Source organism: Oryx dammah, unplaced genomic scaffold (genome assembly GCF_014754425.2).
Source record: "Oryx dammah isolate SB20612 unplaced genomic scaffold, SCBI_Odam_1.1 HiC_scaffold_7, whole genome shotgun sequence".
NCBI classification, from domain to species: domain Eukaryota; kingdom Metazoa; phylum Chordata; class Mammalia; order Artiodactyla; family Bovidae; genus Oryx; species Oryx dammah.
Genome location: NW_024070191.1, coordinates 791,737 through 817,259, shown reverse-complemented (window position 1 = coordinate 817,259; position 25,523 = coordinate 791,737). Strand labels below are relative to the sequence as shown.

The 25,523-nt window shown below is 48.7% G+C and overlaps 1 protein-coding gene across 1 annotated transcript in view; it reads right to left on the bottom strand.

The window, feature by feature from the left end:
- DLGAP2 (DLG associated protein 2) overlaps positions 1-25,323 on the bottom strand; it is a 459,183-nt gene extending 433,860 nt beyond the window's left edge. The window contains exons 1-3 of the mRNA XM_040242864.1: positions 25,081-25,323; positions 22,496-22,683; positions 21,121-21,191 (exon numbers count right to left, since the gene is read on the bottom strand). Of these exons, the coding sequence (XP_040098798.1) occupies positions 21,121-21,191; positions 22,496-22,683; positions 25,081-25,323 (502 nt within the window). The remainder of the gene's footprint in view (positions 1-21,120; positions 21,192-22,495; positions 22,684-25,080) is intronic.
- Between the last annotated feature and the right edge of the window lie 200 nt (positions 25,324-25,523).

The window sequence follows — 25,523 nt, the reverse complement described above, 5'->3', positions numbered from 1 at the left end:
CTCCAGGTGTTTCCTGACTTCCTACTTTTGCATTCCAGTTCCCTATAATGAAAAGGACATCTTTTTTGGGTGTTAGTTCTAAAAGGTCTTGTAGGTCTTCATAGAACCATTCAACTCCAGCTTCTTCAGCGTTACTGGTTGGGGCATAGATTTGGATTACTGTGATATTGAATGGTTTGCCTTGGAAACGAACAGAGATCATTCTGTGGTTTTTGAGACTGCATTCCGGACTCTTTTGTTGACCATGATGGCTACTCCATTTCTTCTGAGGGATTCCTGCCTGCAGTAGTAGATATAATGGTCATCTGAGTTAAATTCACCCATTCCAGTCCATCTTAGTTTGCTGATTCCTAGAATGTCAACATTCAGTCTTGCCATCTCTTGTTTGACCACTTCCAATTTGCCTTGATTCATGGACCTGACATTCCAGGTTCCTATGCAATATTGCTCTTTACAGTTCAGACCTTGCTTCTATCACCAGTCACATCCACAGCTGGGTATTGTTTTTGCTTTGGCTCCATCCCTTTATTCTTTCTGGAGTTATTTCTCCACTGATCTCCAGTAGCATGTTGGGCACCTACTGACCTGGGGAGTTCCTCTTTCAGTATCTTATCATTTTGCCTTTTCATACTGTTCATGGGGTTCTCAAGGCAAGAATACTGAAGTGGTTTGCCATTCCCTTCTCCAGTGGACCACATTCTGTCAGACCTCTCCACCATGACCCGCCTGTCTTGGGTTGCCCCACGGGCATGGCTTAGTTTCATTGAGTGGTCCTAGTGTGATTAGATTGACTAGTTTTCTGTGAGTATGATTTCAGTGTGTCTGCCCTCTGATGCCCTCTTGCAACACCTACCATCTTACTTGGGTTTCTCTTACCTTGGGCATGGGGTATCTCTTCACGGCTGCTTCAGCAAAGCACAGCCGCTGCTCCATCTCCAGGTATGATCAAGGTGGCGCATTCTTCTGCCAAGAAATTGGGTCTAGAACCCACGGGGTTAACAGAATTTCTCCAAGGCCTTTATGGAGACTGGCTCTCCTGATGCTGAGGACGGTACTGTGGTACGCTCAGCTCTTCACTGAAACATGCTAAAGCCCATTTAACCCGGAAATAGAAGCAGGAAGAAAGCTGACCCAGCTGTTCAGTGTCTCACATGGTTGCGAGAGTGAAAAACCAAGCATTGTTCACAGAGAGGCATTAAATTATTCAGGCGAAGCCCAGCACATTTTCAGGGCATGAGACCCATTATTGGTTTGCCCACAGCAGAAGGTCACAGGTCCTGCCAGAGCAGGCATTGCCCAGGGAGGAGGTCTCGGCCATACTGGCAGCCATAATCCCTCCCCCTGACCACAGGCCCAGGCCACCTGTGGCTTGGACAGGCCTGCCAGGGTCTGGGGGCCGCTGTCCTGTTTTCACACCCCCGGGACTAGGCTGGCTTCCTGGGGGCCTTCCGAGCAGGTACAAAGGCCAATTGTGGGGGGTGGGGGGTGGGGGTGGTGTCAGTGGCAGGGTGTGTGTGTGGAGTGGGAGGGGTGACAGCCCTGCAGGGGGTAATTCCTGACAGTTTACGAATGAGAGAGCCAAGCACCCAGAGATTTCAGAGCAGTGGGGGAGAGCTACTATGTGATCCCCACAAGCCAGTCTCACGTTCCCAGTCACACGCCTCATCCTCAACTGGAGCACGGGAGAAGAGTTTCCACAGACACATCACAGACAGAATCGCAAGTGTGGAAAAAAGACCTGTTAGTCGCTCAGTTGTGCCCGACTCTTTGAGACCCCATGGACTGTAGCCCGCCAGACTCTCTGTCCATGGGATTCTCCCAGCAAGACGATCGGAGTGGGTTCCAGTCAACTATCGTATGATAAACCAGGGGAGAGAGAGACAGGGGGAGCACACATCTGAAGAAAAACCCAAAGGTGCCAGCAGTAAAGTTCCCAACAAAGATGCTGCACCAGAGATGCCTGAGACCCCCAACTCCTTAACCACACAGCCCACAAGGTTCTGCTCTGAAGGTTTTTCTGGGAGAAGAAATTTTTACAGAAGCAAATGTGTTGTCATGTTCAGCTCCTCTGGGGCTGAGGCAGAAGAAAGGCAGAGGAAGGAGGTGACAGCTCTGTGCATTCAGAGCCTCGCTTCCTCCTGAGTCCAATACTGAAAACTTGGAAAATGCAAATTCCAACAACAGATACTGAAATGCTACACGTTATTCAAGGTCAAAGACAATAGTTTCAAGGATGGTCTAGAAACTCACTCTCTTTCTCAGAGGCCAATAACCAGAAGACAGAAGCCTGCTTCCAACCCCAGCGGGGGAGAATGGATGGAGTCTGTGCGTGGGGCTTAGGGGGAGACGTACGGGAGGAAGAAGACAGCACCTAGGGAGGCAGGAGCCACAGAACTGAGGCCTTGGCTGTGAAGCAGGACTCATATGCTGAGAGGTTGGTCAGATGAGCAGAAGTTGCACTGTGAGTGTGCATTTTGTGCAATGAATCCTAAGTTTCTATAACACAAGCTTCCATCAACAGCCCCCAAAGAAACTTCCAAAATGAGAAATGGAGTGGGGAGAGTCGTAAAGAAGGGCCTCTGCCCCAGGTACAGAGGATGTGAGCCTCTACCCAGAAAAGGCTGGAGACTGCCCCCACAGACCAGCAGCCAGCGCTTCCTGACCCGCAGCTGCACCTCCCACCTTCCTGATTAGGTCAGTGCCACGCCAAGGGGCATCCAAGCCCAACTACAGAGTGTAAAAGTCGAGTGGTGCTTGTTTATATTCGCAACCTTAAGATTAAACATTTGCAGGGAGATGTCAGTGTTTCCAACACAGGTAAACAGAAGCCAAGGTTAACTTCCTGGAGTTTAAGTGAGAAATTTAAGCATATTTAGAGAATTCATACAGTTCCATTAACTTCTGGTCACTTTAATCTAATCAACGGATAACTTTCACTACATGATGTATTAACTGCAAACGTATTACTAGTTCTTTCACGTGACCTTACACAAGTGGCCCTCCCTGTCTGTGAAGTGAGGAGCCCCGTCAGGAAGCACACCCTCTGCAGCTGCCCTGTTTCCAGACCTGGCCGCAGTCACACCCAGCGACCGTGCCCTTGGGAATCTGTGCTGTCCTAAAGGGACAGTGAAGTGAAAGTCGTTCAGTCTTGTCCAACTCTTTGCGACCCCATGGACCGTACAGTCCATGGGATTCTCCAGGCCAGAATACTGGAGTTGGTAGCCGTTCCCTTCTCCAGGGGATCTTCCCAACCCAGGGATCAAACCCAGGTCTCCTGCACTGCAGGAAGATTCTTTATCAGTTAAGCCACAAGGGAAGCCCAACTCAGTCAAAGTACAAACTCGATTTCAAAGACCAAGGACAAAAACCCCACAACTGCAAATGTCTCCTTGAACATTTTTCTCTTGATTACACACTGTGCAGAGAAGAGAGGACACAGCAGGCCTGGGGCTGCTCTCTTCAGAAAGGCTTACCTGCAAACCTGACCTTTAAGGATGTCTGAGAACTCGGCTGGTGAAGAGCTCCCACCCTGTAAACGGCTGCAAACATCCCCTGAACCCTAAGAGTGGCTCACTATGCCTTAGTGTGAACAATGGGGGAGGGGGCGGTGGTCTGGCAGCCTTGCCCACACCCAGTGACCAGCAGCAGGCTGGCCTCAGCCCTCCTGTCTGTCTGTCTGTGGGTCTGAGTCACTCGGACACCAGGAAACATGCTTTTCTTCTGGGGGTCCGGAATTTTAGTGACCACTGTCCTCACACAGGCATTGGGCAGCCAACTTGACCTGGACTCCACGTGTGGGTGAGCATCTCTGGTGGACGACACCGCTCATCACATCCTGACTTACTGCTGTGGGGCTTCCCTAGGGGAAGGGCCATGGGAACTGCACCTGGTCTCTCTGCCTGGTCCCTGTGCACCTCCTCCCCTGGACAGTGCATGCTGTATCCTTTCCCAGGAGTAAGTCTCATCTGTGTAAGACTACAGGCTGCAAGTCCTCAGGAAGCCACCAGCCCCAGGGCTGGCGGTGAGGACCTGGGCACAGTTAGAGTCAAAGAAGTGGGATTTGCTGGAAGCATCCTGACTGTGAAATATGGTGAAAGCTTGTTTGGAAAAAGAAAGATGAAGAGGTGGAGGTGAAAGACCTTTGGTGCCTGGTGGGCTGCAGAGGCGCGGTCTGTAAGTGGATCAAGTTTCCTATGAACTTCAACTGCCGGGCGTGTGGTTTGCAGATTCTCGGGCGGTTCTTGGCTGGTCTGGATGATGCAGGTGGGAGCAAGTGCAGCTCCTGACACACCTTCTCTGTTGTGGGGAGGGAAAGACTCAGACTTCCCAAAGGTGAGTCTGGATGAGCCTTGTGTGGGAGGAGTCAAGGTTAAGCTGGTTTACAGAGGCTGAAGCAGAGCTTCATGAACCAGGAAGAGATGGGGAGGCAAACCCTGCAGCAGGTGCTGCACTGGCCCCGCCCTGCCCTCCAGCCAGGACCCCAGGCCGCGCAGCGCCAACCCTGTCAGTGCGAGCTCAGCACTGGGGATTTGGGTGACCGTGCAATGAGAAGACAGAGGGAGAGGGGTGAGGCTGCACTCTGTGGCTATGGCATCAGAATGCATAATGAAAACTGATGTAAATGCATGGCTGCCATTTCACCAATGCTTGTCTCAAAGAAGCTGAAAAAAAAAAAAAAAAAAGGTGAGCCACGGCTTCTAGCTTTTCACCACTGGTGGCAGATTGGAATTTAAGCTCTTTGAATATTAGAAATAGAACAAATTTCCATAACTGGTGATGGCTGCTATTATTTTTTTCTATCAGAGCTTGTGGAAGAGACATGCAACAGGAAGAAAAGCACTCTCCAAGAGGACACACCCTTGGAGGTTTTCTGAAGTTTTCAAAAGCAGTTTTTAGTTTGCTAATGAGCTGTCTTGAATCTGATGTCTGCCCCTTGGGCTGATGACTTCCCAGCCTCTAAGTGAGTGACTCAGACCTGCAGATGGACAGAGAGAAGGGCTGAGGCCAGCCTGCTGGTCAGTGGGTGTGGGCAAGAGTGTCAGGCCACATCTCAGCCTGGCTGCCTCCCAAGAAAAGCTGAGACTCAGACCCAGGGAGCAGCAGGTTCAGGACGCTGCTCTGTGAACTGTAGGCTACAAAAACACTGCGGGTGCTGGCTGACTGGGTCACCTGCATCCATCCGCCCACAGGAATGTTCTCTGACCACCAGAAACCAGGCTGAAGATTAGCTGTATGATCCTGGTTCAGAAACAACTGCCTAATGCATGATTCCTGCAAAATGGACAGCCAGGCTGGGTGGGCAAGCTAGGGCTGTGACCCTCCTTGGCCCCTGGCAGCTGGCTTGCAAGCCACCAAGCACTTGCGGGGCAGTGGGTGATTAAATGCCCTGTTCCCAGGCAGGCTGTGTTAGGCTGCTCCTGGTAAATAACTGCAGCAAAAGGCTCAGGTTGTGCAAAGCTGTTTTAAACTTCTGTAAAAATTCATGATTTCACATTGACCCCTCCTGAACAGGATGCACCTGTCTGGTCACATTCTGTGAAAATTTACTTTGTCAAAATGCACCTCAAAATGCCCCACTGTAACCATTCCTTTCTCATGAAGATCTGCATGAGAGTAAGGAACGGCTGTGCAAGACTGTGAAGCTACGATTGCTGAATGGGGCATACTGGCTCACAAAATACAGGAGAAAAGCCAAAACGCCAGGATCAAAAGACACAGTGGGGTGGGGGACATGTTTTCAAAGCCCCACCTGAAGTCTTCCCTCTACCTTCCCCCAAAAGATAAGTGAAGAAACTCCCCACACCACCTTTCGAAGCAAATGCTGGTGCCCAAGTTCAAAGTGCCTGTGCCTGGCAGCGCTGACCACGGACAGTGGGGCTGACCCAGCTCCTGCAGCTTCCAGGCTGCCCAGCCTAGAAGCTGTCCAACTTGAGCAGAGGGTGAACTGGTGTGACAGACAAGGATACCATCTGGAACTGACCGCTGCAGGCAGCCCCCTGAACCCAGGGGCAGGAGCGGGTGATTACTGACCAGGAGGAAGACCACAAGGGGCCTGTGAATCTGACGGTCAGGCTGGGGTACCTTACACAGCAGACTCGGTTTCCAGGGCACTGGTGTGTCATTTGGGGTGCCCCTGTGGGTGGCCCCTAATTATCCAGCATGGCCTCAGCCCTGAGGATGTAGCCCACTGGCCAGAGCCACACTGGGCCAGTGCTGATACCTCAGATGACAAGCCCTTGGGGGCTCTGACTCCCCATCAGGGGACCCCTGAAAGACAGGCCATGAGGAAGGTCAGGCTGTGTCTGGTGACTTGGACCACAAAGAAGCGTCCAGGGACGGGGCAGGCAGCTGGGAGCCTCCATCATGAAACTGAGGAGGCTGCTGTGACTCAGTGACTCAGGAGGCTTGAGTCCAGAGCGAGGGCAAGGACTGGGCTGCGGGTCCCAAGGTCCCTCACGGGGGACAAGGCAGTTTGCATACAGCCCCCAGGGCGCCCTTGATCTCCCGTGGGACTGTTGGCGGCACTGTCTTGTGCTGCTGCCCTGAGCATCTGGGCCCCTCTCCCCGTGTTAGGCAGCATCACCAGGGCACCATCCTGTCAAGGTCAGGGTGTGGTACATTTAGCAGCATCACCAGGTCACTGTCCCGTCGCAGACGGGATGCAGTGCACCAGGGGCTGGGATCAGGTCCTGTTTTCACATCTCAGAACTCCGCTATTTCCCTTCCATGGTGACGTGGGTTTTCCATGTGATGAAGGAATGGATTGGCCTGCCTTTGTGTCATGATTTCAGTGTGCGTTTCACTCAAACAAGACCACATGATGTGTCTGCGTTGGGTCGAAGCCTAAGACTCCTGAGTCTCATGTGAAAATCCTGGTACCTTCTTTTACAGCGTTTGCAGAAGTACTACCAGCACAGCTCTATGCTACATGGCCTCTCACCTTCCTAAAGAGAGGAGCCAGCAGAGCCATCCTCCCTGCTGACCATCACGGCTGCTTTCTGCTTGTCACCATGTGTACCAGGCATGTGAGGTGACAGTTCTGGTGTGATGGGGGATACCCATGACCTACCAGAGGATGCTCTGCAGAAAAAGGTTCAGAGGACAAGGATCTGAGTCTCAGATGAGGAGAGGGCCAGGCAGACAGACGTGATCTAGGTCGTGGAGGAACCATGCGCAAAGGCCCAGAGGTGAAGGCCCATGGACACCCAGCAGGTGTCCATGCTGACGGAGGAGACCCCAGGGCAGAGCCACACCTGTGCAGGGACAGAAGCCTCCTGTGGCCCCAGGCCGTGGAGATGCCTGCACGCAGTGCCAGAGCCATATGCAGGCAGGAGATGCGCCTGAGTGTAAACTACGACAGAAAGCGACGCTGGCCACGAGGACGGCCCTTCCACTATCAGAACAGGGAAGTGCAGGTGAGTCTCCAGTGTGCTGTGTGGCAGGAAGGGAGTGTTGCTCCCAGAAACCCCTCTGGGAATGGTGCTCACTGCAGTGTGCAGACTGCTCCAGGGCGTGGGCTGAAGGATGGCAGGGCAGAGTCCCCAAGCAAGACCACAGAATGGGTCTCACCGGGATGGGGTAGTGAGAGAAGGGGAGTCCTGCAGCCAGACAGACACGCAAGTGCAGGACACGTGGAGAGGGAGGAACTGAGCCTCTGAGCTGCACGGACCCCCTGGACCAGGGTCACCAGGACCTGCCTCTTGAGGGAGCAGGGCTGTGTGCAACTGCCTCCAGACTGCGGGTATTTGGGTTGTATCAGTTCCCTGGGTCTGTGGAGACTTAGCCAAGAAGCAGGGCCTCCACAGGAGTCTCAAAGGAGGCCCCCACCTCTCCTCTGCCTCCTGGAAACACTCATGAATGGAGGGGGGGGAGCAGAAAGTAGCCACTTTGTGATGGTTTTTAAATTCCCTGGAGATCCAAGGCTCCCCACATGTGCAGAGAACTCAGGGCGCTGGGGGCCAGGACCTAATCTGCTCCTGAAGCAAGATGGACACATGTGCTGGAGCACCCACATGCTGGCTTCTGCCTGAGACAGTCCAGGATGCTTCCCCAAGAGGGCCCAAGGGATGCTAAGGAGTGTGAGCTCTTTGGGGCTGAGGCACAGGTGAGAAGGGAGGTCAGCGAGGGCAGAGGAGACAGAGCAGACACCTGGGGTCGCAGGAAGGTGAGCACACAGGAAGAGGGCTGCGGGCCTGGCCAGGGCTAGGAGGATCTTGGCTGCTGCCAGCCAGGCCACCTGCTTCCTTGGTGCCACATGAGATGCTTGGATGACAGGGTGCCGGGCCAGGTGGGTCGGGATCCTGGCTCTGAGGGCACCTGGGGTGAAGCCCAGGTCTGCCCCACTTGCATCCCACTTGGCCTTGGGATTTCAGGGAGAAGGGCCCTCTTGAGGGGGCACCCCAGGCCCTTGGCTCATTTCTCTGCAGGGGCTGCAGGGAGAAGATGTGAAGGAAAAAGCAGTGGGAACAACAGTCCTGAACCTCGGAGGCCAAGGAAGAGTGAACACAGGGCAGAAGCAAAGGAACCTGTCCTGAGAAAGTCACGTTCAGAAACCTTGTAAGTCAGCCTGTGGAGGAGCAGCAATGGCCAAGAGGGGGCTGCAGACCCAGGCCTGCCGGGGAGCCTGGTGCCCAGGACGGACACAGGCTCTGCCCAAGGGACCCAGGCCGTCATTCTGTAAGGGGCCGCCCAGCACATCACTGGTGTGTGCATGAGTCTGAGCAGTGCACTCACCAGGCCCCTCAAAGCCAATAAAAGAAAAGCCAGGAGTATAAGGGAATCATGAGCTTCCTCTTTAAAATTAAAAATGCCTTTGGCTGCATTAAAGCAGTAAGAATGCTTGGAATTTAAATGAAGTTTGTGAGAGCCTCGGAAAGACCAGGGGACTTAGAACCTGAAGACCCAGCTTAATGTTTGAATTTTGCTACTTATTTTACGACTGTTTTGACATTTACTTAAATTCTCAGAGTCTCCATTTCACCTTTAAAGTTGGGATAATAAAAATGGCAGCATGGAAGGACGCCTTAGTGACATGAATGGGAAACGCATACAGAACCCTTCGTGTTGCGAGGTGCTGCTGCTGGCCCCTGGGAGGCCAGGCATCTGGGAATAGAGCCAGAGACTGATGGCACGTCCTCGGGTTGGGGCACCTCAGACCCACTGGCTAAGAGACACCTGAGCAGGCTCAGCCTCCTCACCTGGAACAGGAGGAGAAGGGAGCAGTCGGTCACTGGGGTGCCTTGCAGACTCGGGCTCAAAATGTTCTGTCACCCATGTGGAGACTGTGCACATCCATCAACAATGCACACACGTGCCCTGCAGCACGTGTGCACTACACACACGCATCTGCCATGAACACACATGCACCAACGCACACACACGTACCATGCAGCATATGGCATGTGTGCACCACACACGTCTGCACCATGCACACACACACTGCACACATACATCTACCATGCATAGACATGCGCACACCACACGTTTGTACCACACACACACACACACACACACACACACACACACACTGTGCAACCTACAGCACATGTATGTACCACATACAACCTGGATGAGGCTGTCATCTGAACTGGTGAGCTAAGTAAAGCAGATCAACCCTCCTGGGGTGGGTGGGGGGCCCCCAATCAGCCAAAGGCCTGGATGGAACACAAAGGCTTCAAGGGAGACTTCTCTGCCTGCTGACTTCAAACTGGGATGCAGGTTTCCCTACCTTTGGACTTGAATTGTGACACAGACTCTCCTGGGTCATGAGGCTGCAGATCATGGGCTGTGTCAGCCCCCACAATCCCATGAGCCGAAGTTCCCCACAATAAATCTAAGTCTTTCTTTATAAAGATACATGCATTTATACACACACACATACCCTCTTGTTCTGTCACTGGGGAACCCCGGTGGGCACACCTTCAGATGGAGACCACAGGGTTTCTTTTATTTAAATTTATTTTAATTGGAGGCTAATTACAATATTGTATTGGTTTTGCCATACATCAACATGAATCCACCACAGGTGTATACGTGTTCCCAATCCTGAACCCCCCTCCCACCTCCCTCCCCATACCATCCCTCTGGGTCATCCCAGTGCACCAGCCCCAGGCATCCTGTATCCTGCATCGAACCTGGACTGATGATTCGTTTCTTATATGATATTATACATGTTTCAATGCCATGCTCCCAAATCGTCCCACCCTCTCCCTCTCTCTCTCCCACAGAGTCCAAAAGACTGTTCTATACATGCATCTCTTTTGCTGTCTTGCATACAGGGTTATCATTACCATCTTTCTAAGTTCCATACATATGCATTAGTATACTGTATTTTTCTTTCTGGCTTACTTCACTCTGTATAATAAGCTCCAGTTTCATCCATCTCATTAGAACTGATTCAAATGTATTCTTTTTAATGGCTGAGTAATACTCCATTGTGCATATGTACCACAGCTTTCTTATCCATTCATCTGCTGATGGACATCTAGGTTGCTTCCATGTCCTGGCTATTATAAACAGTGCTGTGATGAGCATTGGGGTACATGTGTCTCTTTCAATTCTGGTTTCCTCAGTGTGTATGCCCAGCAGTGGGACTGCTGGGTAATAAGGAAGTTCTATTTCCAGTTTTTTTAAGGAATCTCCACACTGTTCTTCATAGTGGCTGTACTAGTTTGCATTCCCACCAACAGTGTAAGAGGGTTCCCTTTTCTCCACACCCTCTCCAGCATTTATTGCTTGTAGACTTTTGGATTGCAGCCAGAGTTTCTTGTCCTTCACGTGGAGAACCCAGCGGTGCCTCAGAGCTGTCTCTGCATCCATCCCTGAGGCCACCTGGTTGCTGGCTCCTGGCCCACCGTCCACAGACAGCGTCCTTCTGTCTTCCTACCCACAGTCGAGAGAGCCCACGCTCACCACTCCATGAGCTGTGAGTGTCGGCTGACCTGGACCCAGTGGGACACTTAAACACACCGCCCTAACTGAGCACCAGGGCCGCCTGCGCAGGGGGCCCTTCTGACGTGCATGCACTGCTGGCCATTCCTCAGGTCATCCTCAAGGCAGGCCTGACGCTGTGACTTCATTATACAGAACTCTCTGCACAGTACACAGCATCACCGGTCTATTCCAGGAACTGATGGGTCATCCCTCTGGAAGGGAACATTTGCTTGGATGACCCTGGAATCACTTACACACAGCAGCTACACTACTCAGATGTGTGTCTAATAAGCCTCAGACCTTTGGCTTTGTGTGTTTAATTTTGGTTGTAAAACCACTCTCTGCAACCTCTCCCCTTAGCTGCTTATGCTTTTCTCCTACGCTACTTCTCCAGTGACAGGACACCAGTCACCAATAAAGGCATACATTCAATTCAGCTCAATTTAAAATCACTTTTATCAGTGTCCACTGAGTATTTGTTCTGGGGGCACTGAATCAGTAAGAGGTGGTCCTGACCCCAGGGAATCCTACCAACAGACACCTTTATGAAGATGCATTCAAGTCACCACCATGTCTGTCTTATGAAACACTAAATATGAGCATCAGTGTGAGGAACTGGGTGGAAAGGGGGAAGTTTTCATTCCATTGGGGGTGGACATGAACGAGAAATAAACGGGAGGCTCCCGGGGGCGGGCTCTCCACGCATCACCCCAGCAGTCCCCGCTGGATGCACACACAGGACCACCCGGCGCCACCTCCCCCAGCCCCCAGGACTCATGGAGACGCAGCAGGGCCCACAGCAGCCCAGCCTCAGGAAGCACCCCTTCTTTCTCTTTCACTGGCTGTGTTTGAGTCCTCAACACTCTTGCATATTAACTGTAGCTTGTGCCAGGAGTACCGTGCTATAAATCAAGTGTTTGCAGCTCCATTTATGTGTCCCACAAACGCCTGCTTAGCAGTGAAATTGCACTGCTAAATAAGCAAACTCTCAATGAAAACATCGATCGCTGTCTTCACCTGGGGCTTCCATCAAACTTTAAAGTGAGGGAACTAAAGTACACACTCAGCCCACTCCAGCTGCATATGGCCTGTGGCTGCAGGTGATGAAAGCACCTCAGACATGCACGCACACACACAATCCTGCACCTGTGTATTCAGGACTCAGAAATATTTTTTACTTATTGCTAAAACCTGATTGTTTTTACCCAAGATGAAATAAACTCATATTTCTTAAAAGCTTTAAACTTTAATACTGAGTATTTTTATAATAAAATGATTTCCTGACATTATTTTATTTTTCTGGCATTATTTTAAAATGTTGTTTTTGGCAAATATTAAAGCTGCCTTTAACCTCAAAACAAGCACTTCTGTGAGGCTGGAGTAACTTCTGGAGCCCCTCCCACACCAGGAACTTGAAGTCCTCCCTTCCTGAGCAGCACCTCCTCTGGGGATACAGGCACCATGACACCCCAGAAGCAGTCAGCAGGTCAAAGAACAGAGCAGACTTCTCATCTAAAGTGGCATCTAGCTGGCAGCTCTGAGTAGAGATGTCATCTTACCATCTTTCACAAGGGACCACATGACACCCAAGCCACAGAATCTAATTAAATAGGGAAGGTATAAAAGCCCACTCCAGTCCCTTGGACTGCAAGGAGATCCAACCAGTCCATTCTGAAGGAGATCAGCCCTGGGATTTCTTTGGAAGGAATGATGCTAAAGCTGAAACTCCAGTACTTTGGCCACCTCATGCGAAGAGTTGACTCACTGGGAAAGACTCTGATGCTGGGAGGGATTGGGGGCAGAAGGAAAAGGGGACGACAGAGGATGAGATGGCTGGATGGCATCACTGACTCTGGGAGTTGGTGATGGACAGGGAGGCCTGGTGTGCTGCGATTCATGGGGTCGCAAAGAGTCGGAAACGACTGAGCGACTGAACTGAACTGAACTGACAGGTTACAGACAACTTCACAGACCCTAATTCCTAGTGAAGGCTGATGAGAAATGACCAATGCTCAGAATTTTAAGGGACCCTGACAACCAACAGTAACAGAAGCAGAAGATAGTAAAAAGAGGTGGCAAGAATACACAGAAGAACTGAACAAAAAATATCTTCATGACCCAGAGAATCATGATGGTATGATCATGAGCCAGACATCCTGGAATGTGAAGTCAAGTGGGCCTTAGAAAGCATCACTATGAACAAAGCTAGTGGAGGTGATGGAATTCCAGTTCAGCTGTTTCAAATCCTGAAAGATGATACTGTGAAAGTGCTGCACTCAGTATGCCAGCAAATTTGGAAAACTCAGCAGTGGCCACAGGACTGGAAAAGGTTGGTTTTCATTCCAATCCCAAAGAAAGGAAATGCAAAAGAATGCTCAAACTCCCACACAATTGCACTCATCTCATACGCTAGAAAAGTAATGCTCAAAATTCTCCAAGCCAGGCTTCAGCAGTACGTGAACCGTGAACTTCCTGATGTTCAAGCTGGTTTTAGAAAAGGCAGAGGAACCAGAGATCAAATTGCCAACATCTTCTGGATCATAGAAAAAGCAAGAGAGTTCCAGAAAAACATCAATTTCTGCTTTATTGACTATGCCAAAGCCTTTGACTGTGTGGATCACAATCAACTGTGGAAAATTCTGAAAGAGATGGGAATACCAGACCACCTGACCTGCCTCTTGAGAAATCTGTATGCAGGTCAGGAAGCAACAGTTAGAACTGGACATGGAACAACAGACTGGTTCCAAATAGGAAAAGGAGTACATCAAGGTTGTATATTGTCACCCTGCTTATTTAACTTATATGCAGAGGACATCATGAGAAATGCTGGACTGGAAGAAACACAAGCTAGAATCAAGATTGCTGGGAGAAATATCAATAACCTCAGATATGCAGAGGATACTACCCTTATGGCAGAAAGTGAAGAGGAACTAAAAAGCCTCTTGATGAAAGTGAAAAAGGAGGGTGAAAATGTTGGCTTAAAGCTCAACATTCAGAAAACGAAGATCATGGCATCCGGTCCCATCACTTCATGGCAAATAGATGGGGAAACAGTGTCAGACTTTATTTTTTTGGGCTCCAAAATCACTGCAGATGGTGACTGCAGCCATGAAATTAAAAGACACGTACTCCTTGGAAAGAAAGTTATGACCAACCTAGATAGCATATGCAAAAGTAGAGACATTACTTTGTCAACAAAGGTCCATCTAGTCAAGGCTATGGTTTTTCCAGTGGTCATGTATGGATGTGAGAATTGGACTGTGAAGAAAGCTGAGCACTGAAGAATTGACGCTTTTGAACTGTGGTGTTGGAGAAGACTCTTGAGAGTCCCTTGGACTGCAAGGAGATCCAACCAGTCCATTCTAAAGGAGATCAGTCCTGGGTGTTCATTGGAAGGACTGATGCTGAAGCCGAAACTCCAATACTTTGGCCACTTCATGCGAAGAGTTGACTCATTGGAAAGACTGATGTTGGGAGGGATTGGGGGCAGGAGAAGGGGATGACAGAGGATGAGATGGCTGGATGGCATCACCAACTCAATGGACATGAGTTTGAGTGAACTCTGGAAGTTGTTGATTGACAGGGAGGCCTGGCGTGCTGTGATTCATGGGGTCACAAACAGTCGGACACGACTGAGTGACTGAACTGAACTGAACTGACAACCAAATGATTTTTAAATCAGGAGCCTTAAGTCTGACATTTCTGAACATCCCACAAACACGTGTGCACATAGAATACTCAGACAATTCAGAGGAGACTGAGATTCAAGGTCCATAAGAGCTTAGATTTCGAGAGAATTCAGTGAGGTTTTAGACGCATCCTGCACCTTGCCCTTAGCTATGCATGTTCTCCATGGCTTCAGACTCAACACTGACCAAGATTTTGTCCCTAGAAGTCAGGACACAGTCACACCGTTAACTTGGTAGTTTTATCCACTGACCAACTTACTGCACAAAAGAAGTGTGTACCTTGTAGGTACCATCCTGGGATGATGATAAAGAGAAAGAACAGAGGTTTGGGGAAGATCTCCTTGGGAAGCAGGCTTGCTGTACAGGGGACGGGGCTCCACACGAGGTCCTGGGGGGTGTGCCAGCAGTGGGGTGCTCCTCCCCACCCCCAGTGTGAGCCCTGGGAGTCCTGCAGACAAAGCTGACCATCCACCTGAAGCAGCGGTCTCAGATCCACAGAGCACCTAGAGATAGACAGCCCATGGCCCAGCCTGCCCCACGAGCTGGGTGCCACTGAGCCCAACGCCAGCTGCCAGGTTCCCCCAAGAGACCTTCAGCACAGGCGCTGCTGCAGGACATTCAGACTCGAGCCAAGGGCCTTCTGCTTCCACTCCAACCCGGCAGAGACCACTGACCTGAGGAAGGCATCACCAGGGTCCGAGGTCTGCCCTGCACAGAATCACCTGCTCTGGGCAAGCAGAGGCTGAATCCGGGTCCTGGCCTCCCACAGCACCGACCTTTCCACGTGGCACCAAGATGCCACTAGGCTGTGACAGCCCTGAGGTTAAGATGAGCCACGTGGTGTAGGACAATTCTGGTACCGGACAAAACTATGGACTCACAGCCTTGCACTCCGACAGCAGTTAACAAGCATGACCAGTTTTCTCATGAAGCCATTTTCAGTGTGCAAAATAAAGCCCTTTAAGCACAGGACTCTTTCCGTCTCCTGTCGGTGGATCGGGGTGGCTGGTCATCAAGGCTCTGGCTGGAGGAAGAGCACCATCAGGGCTGAGACACCGCCTCCTCCCCTAGTCCCTCCGGCCTCGCCTGAGTTATTCTTGGTTTATGAATCACATCATCTGGCACCCCGTTCCCACAACCACCGTTCTTTTTGGAAAGAAAAAAAGGTATTATAAATAATTTCAGTCTCGGGGTAAAGGAAACTCACTTGAAGGATTTGGTCTTCTAAAGACAAGACATCTTATGTTTAACCTAGTAAGTTAAAAGACCATTCACCTGGCATTTCGAAACACGAGGCCTCCCAGGTAAGTAAATGCTCCACTTCACTGAACATCTTTCCAGCAACAGACCCACCTGATGTGCTCACTCATCTTGCGCCCTGAAGCTCCAGGGGCCCTGTGGGCAGCTTCCCCCCACCCCACCCCAAGACCCTGCATCAGAGTGCCCAGTCCTCACTGTTCTGTGCTTTCACCGTGTTTCCCAGGAAGGAGACACTGGGAAGCTTAAAGACTTACTAAAGGTCATAATGGAATCACAAACTGACTCAGTGAAAATCCGCATCTGGGTCTCGGCAAGATCCTCAGCAACTGTGTGGCGGGGACGCTGACACACAGTGCCAGGGCTCGTCACTGCTCTGATCTGCAGGCAGGGGCACTGCCTCCCATCTCACGAGGAAGCTGGAGGACTTGCCAGAAGGAATGTGAGAAAGCCTTACAAACTAGATACAGCAAAAGCACAAGGTGTAACAACCACCGTTCACATTGTAGACAGCACTGTCTACACAGATCTGAGAACCGTGCAAGTCAAGTGGAAGAGAACGAAGCAGGGTTTTGTCTTCACAGACACACTCTGCCAGACTCTCAGTGGACCCGCCACTGGGGACAAGCTCTCAGGCATGTCTGTGGCAGAAAGGGCAGCTCACTCACTGATTTCCCTCCACTTGTCCATCGTGACATTAAAGGCTTTTTATAACCTTCAGCTCAAAAGAAACTTAGGGGGTTTAGGACTACCCAGAGCAAATGTTCAGAGAAGGCGATGGCACCCCACTCCAGTACTCTTGCCTGGAAAATCCCATGGACAGAGGAGCCTGGTGGGCTGCAGTCCATGGGGTCGCAAAGAGTCGGACACGACTGAGTGACTTCCCTTTCACTTTTCACTTTTCATGCATTGGAGAAGGAAATGGCAACCCACTCCAGTGTTCTTGCCTGGAGAATCCCAGGGACAGGGGAGCCTGGTGGGCTGCCGTCTATGGGGTCGCACAGAGTCGGACATGACTGAAGTGACGCAGCAGCAGCAGCAGCAGCAGCAGCAGCAGCAGCAGCAGCACAAACATTTCCACTGTTTCCACCATTACATCCCCTTTGCCTTTGACCTCAATATGCAAACTTCCCAGCAGCTGTCCACATGTCAACAGCCCTGGTTGCAATTCGACACCATGTAATTGCGTCCAGTGCCCACAGGCGTCCAAACCCTGCCTGATGAAGCACACAGATTCAGCATCCTAATAAAAATGCAAGAGTGCTTACTCGGCCTATGGAGGCTTCTTAACATTAAGCACCCATTACAAAGGTGCTTATTTTAACCCCACATTTTATTTTGCCAACACACACAAGGGGACAACCAGCCTTGAGGGCATGGAGGAGCACCTGCTGACCGCATCCTGAATTGACCCCTTAAGAGTCAGACACAGGAGTGAGGGCAAGAGCCAGGAGCACACTGGAACCAGGCTCACCAGCTCCTGGGGCCTGGGGACGATCAGGTCCCTCCTCAACCTACATCCAATACCCAGGTGTGGCGTATGCACCCCAAACATGGGCCAGGCTTCCTGCTGCCCTTACACCGGGCAGGGGAAGCCGGCAGTTGAGCACCAGACGGCACATCACTGGGAGGAACCCAAGGTGAGAGTCACACTGAGTCTTCATGGATATCACACCACAGGTTGGCTAACACAAAGACCAGTGCCACAGAATATATGGAAAGTACTCAAAATCTTTCCACCCAGTTCTTATATACAACTTGGTTCACAATCATTCTGTATTCCCTGTGGAGCTATAAATTCATTTCAAACATCAAATACTGCCACGTGCTTAATCCATTGGATACTTCACTACTTAGTTGTTATTATGAAACTCTGCACAGTTAAGCACCATTGCTGCTTTACCACAAGATCAGTCATTCTCATGACTTCCAGTCATTTGTGCTAGCTGAGCAGGCTATGTCACGATAGGTGGGGGGTCAGGGGGGTGGGGTGTAAATGCTGTGAGATCATCAAGCTCAGGGGCAGAACCCCAGCCCACTGTGTCACCCCAGCAAAACAATTTATTAAGCTCACTCCTGCCTAAGTTTGATTTTTCCCAAATGGCATGAAGAGGCCAAAAGAACAGCATGGACAAACTGATACAGAGTCAGACCATCTAAGGCAACTGTCCCCAGTCATTTTGGCACCAGGGACTGGTTTTGTGGAAGACAATTTTTCCACGGATGGGGGGAGGGGTGGGGAATGGTTTGGGGATGATTCAAGCACATTACATTTATTGTGTACTTTATTTCTATAGTTATTCCATCAGCTCTGCCTCAGGTCATCTCAGGCACCAGATCCTGAAGGTTGGGGACCCCTGGTCCAAGGACCAAGACCAGACCCTTCACTGGTCAAAGGCAGCCTGTCTGGGACACACACTCAGGACCCATGGTCTCCCCTGTGGAAGGAACAGCTGATGCATCACGTGGCGGTGGCTACTTGTAGTCATGTACGGACACATGGGACACGGAGCAGCAGGGGGAAGATGAATCACCCTGCGTTTCACACGGAGGATCCAAGCTCCGACCCAGCCACTCAAGAGCATTAAGTACATTCACGTTGTTGTGTGACCATAACAGTATATTTGTATCATCTGCAGAATATGTATATCATCCCACGATGAAGCCCTCTACCTATAAAACCACGAAGGTGAAACAAACCATATTTAGGTTCCTAAAGACCCTATTTGCCATTAAGATACAAGAGCAACAACTCCTATGTCTCAGCCTGAAAAAATTTCCAAACATTTCCTAAATAATTAAGCAACTTAATTAGACATATTAGACTGAATTATGTAGGAAAAAACAGAATTCTCAAATCTTTCACCTCCAAAAGCTACAATTTCAGCCAACTCCTCTTTCATTCCACTTGACATGATTCTTTCCCATTTCCACACCTAAGTTCACAGCCTCAGGTCCTCAGCACTGACTTCAAAGAGAAATACTCCATCGTGTAAACGTATTTTCAAGGAAACTGCCCAGAAACGGCCTCAACACTCAAGTCACAGTGGAAAGGAAGCTTTCTTAGTTCTAGAGGTTGGCTACTTGGATTCTTATAAAAAACAAAGCACGCATCTCAAACTGGAAATATTTTCTGTATTAACTTGAGACTTTTTATATAATGAACTGTCTAAAAATATAGGAAACTCACCTCAATATTTAAAATCCATTTAGATTCCCACAGAACAGTTGTTTTTATTAATTCTATCACTATTCTTTTCTGCATCTCAGAATCAACAATGACTCACCTGAAAGAGGAACACTAACCTGGAAACTGAATTCCACCTTAAACTGTGTTGTACTCACTGCTGTCAATGGACACGGTTTGCAAAATCTTTGTTTCTTTGCATGTGACTTGTTCACATTTTTTCATTACTAACCAAGACCTTCAGGAAGCAGAAACAGGCTGAATGAATATCCAACCATTATTTGTGCTCTAAAACTCACAGCCACTTACTGATAGACTGTGACAAGGCTGCTGAGGGACTGCTATGTGGACCAATGCCTCACATTTGGGAGCCTGCTTATTGGAGAACTCCATCAACTACTGTGAATGGACTATCTTCCCTAAATTCTATCATATACTTTTAGAAATAGCCCCTCAATTTGTGTGAATTGCTACCAGTGATGTTGAAACTACTTCTACATATCAGTGAGGAACCTCCTTTTCTGGAAGGACAACACATATTGATAATTTATAATGGAAGGGAACCACCTATCACTTTTCCCTCATGAGAAGTCAGATATTGTGGACTCAGATATTATTCCCTCCTCTTTCTGCTCCCATTACCTTTTCCTTAGAACCCTTACCTAAGATTGTGCAAGGACCCAAAGAGTTATAAGATTTCACAGATAAATGTAATCATACCTTGAGAGAACATTCAGTTACTACCACCATTGCTACAAATAAGTTAATGAGTGTAGGACCTGATGTACAAAAACATATTTCTCTTAAAAAAAAAAATCTAACCATGCCTAAACAAACTTCCCTGTAAGCAGTAAATTTGCTCAAATTTTCAGCTAAGATGTAATTGATTGGACAAAACCAAAACAGAGACAGGTCTATGAACTTTTTTGAAAAATTATAGTTAGTAATATAATCTATCCATAATCATAAGTTTAAAAAAGGAAGATCTTATTTTTCCAGAACACTCAGGATTTTACACTGGAAGGCACAGTATAAACAATGCCTTGTCATGTACCGATGAGACCCCACTAAACATGACCTCCAGTCAAGACACTATTTATGATAAAAGTGGAGAAAGTCCCAGTGGATTACATGCTTCTGATTATCGCAGAACAGTCCATTAGGATTCATTTTGTTCAGTTAGAAAATACATGAGGAGGTGTCAGAAGCCTCTGTTTCATACCCAGCAAGAGTATCCCAGATGCAGACAGACATGAGACAACTGACTCTGGAAATGAATCAACTCTAATGAAACTCTGTGCACAAAAGAACCAGCAACTCCACCTTCTCCTCAGGACTTGAGTCTCCGAATTAAATGCTGGAAATTAGAAGCACAGGAGAGTGACTGAGATGTAGACCTGCAGGATAACACTCCATGTCAATTATTTTCTTTGTTTAAATTTAAAACAACAAAGTTCCAAAGGATTTTTTTTCAGGCTTTCCCCTCCATCGTGTTTCCTTAAAAGTAATGCAAACCACCTTAATTACAACTGCCAGCCACATATGTCTGTGCGACAACAAGAAACCACAGGGTCATAGCCATCTCCCTCTCTAAGACACGCATACTGTTGTTTTATTCACGAAGATCCTCAAGGTTTTAAGGACATAACAACTGGCCAGTCCTACCCTGAGAGCAAGAAAAGTCTCGACAGCAAAAAGACTCTAAATTCATTCCATGATAACCAACAATGGTGGTTTGCCTTAATAAATATCATCCACAAAAGAAACAACTGAAATTAATATTAATATATTCAACTTTATAAGATAACTGGCTTCCCTTAAAAATTCAAAGCAACAATCATCTATTTCCTTTATCAAATAAAAACAGATCTCTGAGCTCTGGTCATAACACACTATAGAACCGAATCATTTTTTCTTTTTTTTTTTGCTTGTTTCAATCAATATATGAAATAGCTATCTTGAAAAAATCAAGATATCTAATTATGCAATCATATTTCTCAGTTTTGCACAGATATAGAACCAATAATCTCAAATCAGAAGAACAAATGCATTTACCTGTGTTCCTGTCTGGTAAGATACAGCAATGCTTCTGTAGAATGCCAGGCAAAACCTGTTTCAGAACAAATAAATAGAAGACATATGGTTATCATTCAGGTAGAGAAAGGCATCTAATCAACCGTTGCAAGTGTTTTTCTAATAAGGTCGTTTGATGCTGCACAGTCATCACGCCCAGAACGATCTAACAAATTAAACAGTACTGAAAAATTCTGATGACATACATTTTTCATCAGAAAGGTTAATCAGGTAAGTGTGCTGACTATATATGCTGCTCCTAGGATGGTAATGCAGTTCTGTTTAATGTATGTCCCTAATGGGTCCTCCAAGTGCCTTGAAAGCTGCACTCAGGGGGCTCCTACACTAAGGCAAATGGCCCACCAATTTTGTGATGGCTTTTAAAATATGAGATGCAATTAGAGCCTGAAAATGGAGGGTGTTGGGGTCGAACCTTGAGTCTATCTTCTAGGATCTTAGTCGAGAAGCCTTTATCAGAAATGAGTCACAAGAAAATGTGAAAGAAGAGCCTGTGTTTACCCGCACAGTTTGGTAGTAAAAGGTGCAGGAAATACCTTGTTTGGTAAGCAAAACAAAAGGCTTATCATGCAAAGGCTTTCCCAAGAGGCTATAGCAACATAAGGCAACTGCAAAGCACAGACGTAAACAGAACTTGGGACTGAAGAGATCTCTCTGGGAAATTTATGATTATGCTTTCTCAACTCAGTTAGGGCAAAAGCTGAACTTCTGTCTTAAATCATCCACCAACGAGGCTGCAACCATTCCTCAACCCTCCTCCCTGATTACAAACCCTCAGGATCCTCAGCCAAGAAGCAAGCGCCAGCCTCTCTGAGGAAGTCATTCAGCCAGCGGAGGGGGACCAGGGGTGCTGCAAAGACCAAGCACTGCCCTCGACCAGCTCAGGGTCCAGCTGAGCAAACAACAGACTTGAGCAGATATTATCAATGTTCGCAGCAGTTTTCCTTTGGAACAATGGCTCCCTTCCCATCCACGCCCTTATGATGCCCTTAAGTTGGGGCAATTTTGCACATGATACAGCCCACATGGAGGATGAAAACGCACGTGATTGTGAGAAAGTTCTCCCAGGTCCTGCAGTTAAAGCCACTTGACTACAAAAGCCTCTCATGTTCCTTCTGCCTATGAACACCCAGAGGGGTAAGTGCTAGCCTGATCCATCAAAACATTCACCTAATGGGTGTCCGTGTGTGCATCTCTGTCTCAGGGGACAGTTGAAAGCACTGTTGCCAGGCTATTCTTCTAAGGAATTACTGCCAACAGATAAGCCACAGTAATGTGCAGAACAGGATGCCAGGGGATCCCTGGTGCCTGTCCTCAGGGCCAAACTGGTATCACTGACTTTTCCCAGGAATACACCTTGAAGTGGACATAGTACCTGCAGATCAGGTCACAGCCTGTGACCTGCCACCACTGCCAGGCGACCACAATGCTGTCGCCATGAGAGCTGATGGATGACACCTGGGGGCTTCGGAGGTGGGGTGGGGTAAGCAGGAGGCACACGTGGGGCAGGCAGGACACTGACTCACACTGTGGAGAGAGGAAGGGGGACGCAGGTGCTAAGGTGGCTGTCTAATCAGCACTAACTAGCCCAGTACTAACTAGCCCAGCACTACCTAGTCAGGCATTAACCAGGATAGCACACCATCCCAGCACTAACTAGCCAAGCATTACCTGAAAGTACTAGTTGCTCGGTCATGTCTGACTTTTTGTGACTCCATGGACTGTGGCCTGCCAGGAGCCTCTGTCCATGGAATTCTCCAGGCAAGAATACTGGAGTGGCAAGAATCCCATTCCAGTATTCCATCCCAATGAGGGAATCCCCATGCCCTTCTCCAGGAGATCTTCCTAACCCAGGGACCGAATCTAGGTCTCTGGCATTGCAGGCAGATTCTTTACTGTATGAACCACCAGGGAAACCCTCAGTACTCAGTCGTGTCCGATTCTTTGTGACCTCAATGACTGAGGCACCCCAGGCTCCTCTGTCTATCACCAATTCCCAGAGCCTGCTCAAACTCATGTCCATTGAGTCAGTGACGCCATCCAACCATCTCATCTTCTGCCATCCCTTTCTCCTCCTGCCTTCAATTTTTCCCAGCATCAGCGTCTTTTCCAATAAGTTAGCTCTTCGCATCTGGGGGCCAAAGTATTGGAATCTCAGCTTCAGAATAAGTCCTTCTGAAGAATATTCAGGACTGATTCTGATTTCCTTTCATATTGACTGGTTTGATATCCTTGTAGTCCCAGGGATTCTCAAGGGTTTTCTTCAACACCACAGTTTAAAAGCATCAATTCTTTGGTGCTCAGCTTTCTTTATGGTCCAACTCTCAGATCTGTACATGACTACAGGAAAAGCTACAGCTTTGACTATATGGACCTTTGCTGCCAAAGTAGCATCTCTGCTTTTTAATATGCCGCCTAGGTTTGTCACAGCTTTTCTTCCAAGGAGCAAGTGTCTTTTAATTTCATGGCTGCAGTCACCATCTGCAGTAATTTTGGAGTCCAGGAAAATAAAGTCTCTCACTGTTTCCATTGTTTCCCCATCTATTTGCCATGAAGTGATGGGATCGGATGCCATGATCTTCATTTTTTGAATGTTGAGTTTTAAACCAGCTTTTTCACTCTCCTCTTTCACTTTCATCAAACACCAATACAGTATACTAACGCATATATATGGAATTTAGAAAGATGGTAACAATAACACTGTATGCGAGACAGCAAAAGAGACACAGATGTATAGAACAGTCTTTTGGACTTTGTGGGAGAGGGCAAGGGTGGGATGATTTGGGAGAATGGTATTGAAACATGTATAATACCTTATGTGAAACAAATTGCCAGTCCAGGTTTGATGCATGATACAGGATGCTCGGGGCTGGTGCACTGGGATGATCCAGAGGGATGGTATGGGGAGGGAGATGGGAGGGGGATTCAGGATGGGGAACATGTGTACACCTGTGGTGGATTCATGTTGATGTATGGCAAAACCAATACAATATTGTAAAGTAATAAGCCTCCAATTAAAATAAATAAATTTATATTAAAAAAACTAAAAAAAAAAAAAAAACACCTTTTTAGTTCTTCTTTGTTTTCTGCCATAAGGGTGGTGTCATCTGCATATCTGAGGCTGTTGATATTTCTCCCAGCAATCTTGTTTCCAGATTGTGCTTCATCCAGCCCAGCGTTTCACATGATATATTCTGCATATAAGCTAAATAAGCAGGGTGACAATATACAGCCTTGACAGACTCCTTTCCCAATTTGGAACCAGTCTGTTGTTCCGTGTCCAGTTCTAACTGGTGCTTCTTGACCTGCATACATGGAGGCAGGTCAGGTGGCCTGGTTTTCCCGTCTCTTGAAGAATTTTCCAGTTTGTTGTGATCCACACAGTCAAAGGCTTTAGCATAGTCAGTGAAGCAGAAGTAGATGTTTTCATGGAATTCTCTTGCTTTTTCTATGATCCAACAGATAGTGGCAAGTTGATCTCTGGTTCCTCTGCCTTTTCTAAATCCAGCCTGAACATCTGGAAGTTCTCAGTTCATGTACTGTTGAACCTCATCTGGAAGTTCTCAGTTCACATATTACTGGTTCACGTACCAGTCCCATCACTTCATGGCAAATAGGGAAATAATGGAAACAATGACAGTGACTAGGGAAGCCCTAGTCCAGCACCTTCAGCCCAGCACTAACCAACCCACCACTAACTAGGTTAGCACTAACTAGCCAAGCGTGGCTAGCCCAGCACTAACCACTCCAGCCTCTCAAGTCCAGCACTAAGCAGCCCAGCACTATCCACCCCAGCACTAACTAGGTTAGCACTAACTAGCCAAGCATGGCTAGCCTAGCACTAACCACTCCAGCCTCTCTAGTCCAGCACTAAGCAGCCCAGCACTGTCCACCCCAGTGCTAACCAGCCCAGCACTAACTAACTAGCTCCACAGCATTTTCCATCGTGCAGCACCAGCTGAGTGCATGGTCAGGGCACTTCCCAGTCTTCAGGGAACCACTGTCCAAAACGGGGGCACCTGGGATGCCCTTCAGTGACCTCTGCACCCTCAGGACTCTGGTCAGAAGTGCCGTCTTTTCTCCTCGATGCCCGTTCTCCAGGGGCGAACCCCTGAACTCAGCCTCCGAGGCCCAGCCCCACCCTGCTCCCCAGCCCAGGCAGACCATGCTCAGCCCAACCTGTGCGTCCGCCTTTGCTCAGAGGCGCCCTTGTGACTAGCTCTGTGCAGGGGTGACTGTGACTGTTATACACAACTTGACCAAGCCTGAAATGCCCACATTAAACGTCCTCTCCAGGTGGTTCTGGATGAAGCCAGTTTGACTTGGTGGACTCAGTAAAGCAGGTCACCCTCTCCAGTGCGGAAGCC